Raw genomic sequence first — 3,653 nt, 5'->3', positions numbered from 1 at the left:
TTTAAAATGTTGACTTTGTGTTCTATATATATTTTAGAAATTTGTAAATTTATTAAACAACACCCTGACTTTTCCACTAACACTGACGACCTGCCTCAACGACACACTTTTAGACCACGCAATAGATTGCATCTGCCACGATCTCGGCTACACATACACAGCTCAAATCCCCACTCGATGGCGATGAGGATATTCAATGAGCTCCCGCCCATTATTAAAAACGAGGAAAAGTATTCACTGTTTCTAAATAAATTAAAATTACATCTTATTAATAAATGCTATTACAATTTAAATGAGTACTTTCATGACAAATAAAAATAATAATATTATAATAAAACATAGCAGTGTAGTATTGGACAGAGCAACACGTATTTTTTTTGTGACTTCATATTTAATTCAATTTCATGTGTAAAAATTAGTTATTCCTTTTTTAAATTCATATCAGTGCGTTCCTAATACTGTGTATAATTTTGTGGTGTAAATATATCTACAATTCTAGTCTTGAGCCGCCCGTAATAAGCAAATAAAAACTTGAAGTGACCTAGTAACCTCTAAATTGTGTGTCGGGGCTATCGAACTATAACAAAAGAAGACCTTGAAGTCATTAGTAACAGTCTAACATCTGAGCGGACACTATTGTATCGCTATTTCGCCCAAACACTTATCAGCGAGTTTGGTGCTGTGGTAGAGCGGTCAACGCGTATGCTCACGGCTGTCGGTTCGATACTGTCCTGTGGTGAAAAATTATACCGGTTTTTTACTTTTTTTTTGTTTTTGTTTATTTGTCGTTTGTTATTTATTATTTTTGATATTCAATTATATTCACCACTATGCCAAGAAAAATGCAATGTGCGGGTTGCCTAACTGATTTGGGCATGTATTACTTACAATGCTCTCTCTGTAGTAAAAGTTATGACTTGGACTGCTGTCGTATGAATTTAAATGAGTATAAAAAGCTTTCGCATACTTACAAGACTTCATGGAGCTGCGTCATTTGCTGCAGTAGTCGACGCAAAGGGGGAGATAACTCCAACACGCCAGTGCGTAGTACTCGAGCTGGTGATTCGCAAGACGCGGAACCTCATAGCGAGCGACAGGATAGTAATATTACAATTCGCAATAAGGGCAATGTTGTGACACCTGTCAGCAGCAGTGAAGGGTCTCGCTCCAATGAAACAGAGGAAGATACTAAGCAGTGCAAGTTGATTGATGCAATTACTGAACGCGTTCTTGAATCTATCCGCCAGGAGCTCCCATCAATTTTTTCACGTGTACTAAACAAAGAGCTCTCTACCATCAAGACTGATATCCAGGAACTTCGTAAGTCAGTAGAATTTATCAGCGAGGCGCATGATGATTTTAAACTCACTATTGATACATTAGTCAAAGATAATACCCAACTAAAAGGTGCTAACCAGCTCCTCCAGTCCACAGTTCACGGTCTGGAAGATAGATTAAATAACCTCGAACAGTATCTAAGAGAAAATAACTTAGAGTTACATGGTGTCCCTGAATTTCGTTCGGAAAATTTAACAAATGTGTTACAACAATGCTCGCAATTTATTGGACATCAACTGAATGACGGCGACATAGTTGGCTGTGTGAGAGTTGCCAAGCTAAACAAAGATAGCAAGTTTCCGAAGACAATAGTGGCCAAATTTAGGAGTGTTCGTTGCCGCGACGAATTCTACTCAGCTGTGTACCGCTACAATAAAGCTCACCCAAATGACAAACTAAACACAAATCACCTGGGAATAGCGGGTGAAAAAAAGCCAGTTTATGTCTCTGAGCATCTGTCCCCATTCTTCAAGAGTCTACATGCGGCTTCGAGAAAGACAGCAAAGGAGGCTGGGTACAAGTTCGTATGGGTGCGCAATGGTCGCATCTACGTGAGAAAAGACTCCGATTCTTCGTATATCTACATCAAGAACCAAGATAGTCTAGAACTCATACGCTAGAGTAATACTGATTAGTTAGTGCTTATTTATACGTTCATCGAAATTCAATCAATGAAATGGCTATGTCTATTTATTACCAAAATGTACGAGGTTTGAAAAGCAAAACTAATGATATCTACCATTCCTTTTTATGTAATAACTTTGATGTAGTATGTATGGTGGAGACATGGCTCAATGACGGTATTGATTCTTCAGAATTGTTTGATGACAGATACTGCGTAGTGCGTAGAGACAGAAGTGATGAATTCCTTAAACGCTTCAATAAACGTCATGGAGGGGGGGTGCTGGCGGCGATCTCCAAAAACCTTAATTTTGTAAATAGGACAGAATGGCAATCGGACTTTGTGGAGGATTTATGGATACAAATAACAATTAGCAATAAAATAACTATTAATTTGTGCACTGTTTATTTACCAGAATATCTGCCTGTTGAATTTTTTTTAAATTTTGTGACTAAGTGTAAACATATAGTAAATTCCAACACAAATGCCAAAACAATTATTATCGGTGATTTTAATTTGGGGGACATTATATGGTCTAAAGATAAAGGTCATATAATGACCTGCAATTGTGACAAATCGCGAGCTCTTTCTGGCTTATTTCAACTCGCTGATGTAACTCAATTAAATAATGTATTTAATCATAACAAAAGACTACTGGATTTGGTGATCCCTGATAGCCCAGAGTCCTTCTCACTAACCAATACTGTACCCTTAAGCCGTTTAGACGCTCATCATCCTCCCTTAGAAGTAACATTTGTCGATAAAATCCCACTACTGGAGATTACTAGGTCAGTATGCAGTAAACTATGCTTTTATAAAACTAATATCGCGAGTTGCATGGATGAGCTATCATCAATTGATTGGGATCGTTTAGCATTAACTCATGAATGTAATTGTGATGAATTTGTGCATACATTTTATAACATTATCTATGAGATTATTGAAAAGCATACACCTAGAACCAAGACACGTAAGAAGGGGTACCCAGTTTGGTTTTCAAAAAATCTGATTGGGTTGATTCAAAACAAACATAAATGCCACCATCGTTTCAAACAGCATGGTAATCCCCGTGACTACGACACCTTTTCAATGCTGAGAACGAGGGTGAAGATTGTACTGGAGAAATGTTTGAGGGATTATATTGATCGTATTGAGACTAATTTATCAGTAAATATTAAAGCTTTCTGGCGTTACACCAAATGTAAAAGGGTAACAAACACGTACCCAAAGCGAATGCGATATAATGACCGCGAGTCTGATAGTGGTGGTGACATAGTGGGCTTCTTTGCTGATTACTTCTCATTAGTTTATGGGGCCCAAAATAATTCGACATATACCCCTGAATTTTCTCCGTCTAATTTGTCAACATTTAAGCTTTCATTGTCATCTGAGCTCGTCATGAGTAAACTTAGGAGTATTGATATCTCAAAAAGCGCTGGTCCGGATAGCATTCCACCGGTTTTTATACGTCTTTGTGCTTCGGCTCTCGTGAAACCATTAACTATTATTTATAATATGTCCTTATCTAGTGGCGTGTTTCCTTCACTGTGGAAGATCACAAGGATTACACCTATTCATAAGTCTGGTGATAGAGCCAATGTCACTAACTATAGGCCCATTAGTATTCTGAGTTGGTTTGCTAAAATATTTGAGAGCTTAGTATACACTCATATTTATAAACACCTTAAGCATC

At 37.6% G+C, this 3,653-nt stretch overlaps 1 protein-coding gene across 1 annotated transcript; it reads left to right on the top strand.

Annotated features, from left to right (window-relative positions):
* The first annotated feature begins 830 nt into the window (after window positions 1–830).
* Window positions 831–1,958, top strand: LOC113229349. Its single transcript, XM_026462906.1, has one exon. The coding sequence runs from the start codon at window positions 831–833 to the stop codon at window positions 1,956–1,958; it is 1,128 nt and encodes a 375-aa protein (XP_026318691.1).
* Window positions 1,959–3,653: the final 1,695 nt, after the last annotated feature.

This window comes from Hyposmocoma kahamanoa, unplaced genomic scaffold (assembly GCF_003589595.1).
Source record: "Hyposmocoma kahamanoa isolate Upper Pololo Valley unplaced genomic scaffold, ASM358959v1 54061, whole genome shotgun sequence".
In the NCBI taxonomy this organism is placed as follows: domain Eukaryota; kingdom Metazoa; phylum Arthropoda; class Insecta; order Lepidoptera; family Cosmopterigidae; genus Hyposmocoma; species Hyposmocoma kahamanoa.
The sequence above is the reverse complement of the archived record's forward strand: the minus strand, read 5'-3'. Positions and strand labels throughout refer to the sequence as shown.

Coding starts and splice junctions, on each gene's coding strand:
- LOC113229349 (XM_026462906.1), top strand. CDS start 831: ATGCCAAGAAAAATGCAATGTGCGGGTTGCCTAACTGATTTGGGCATG.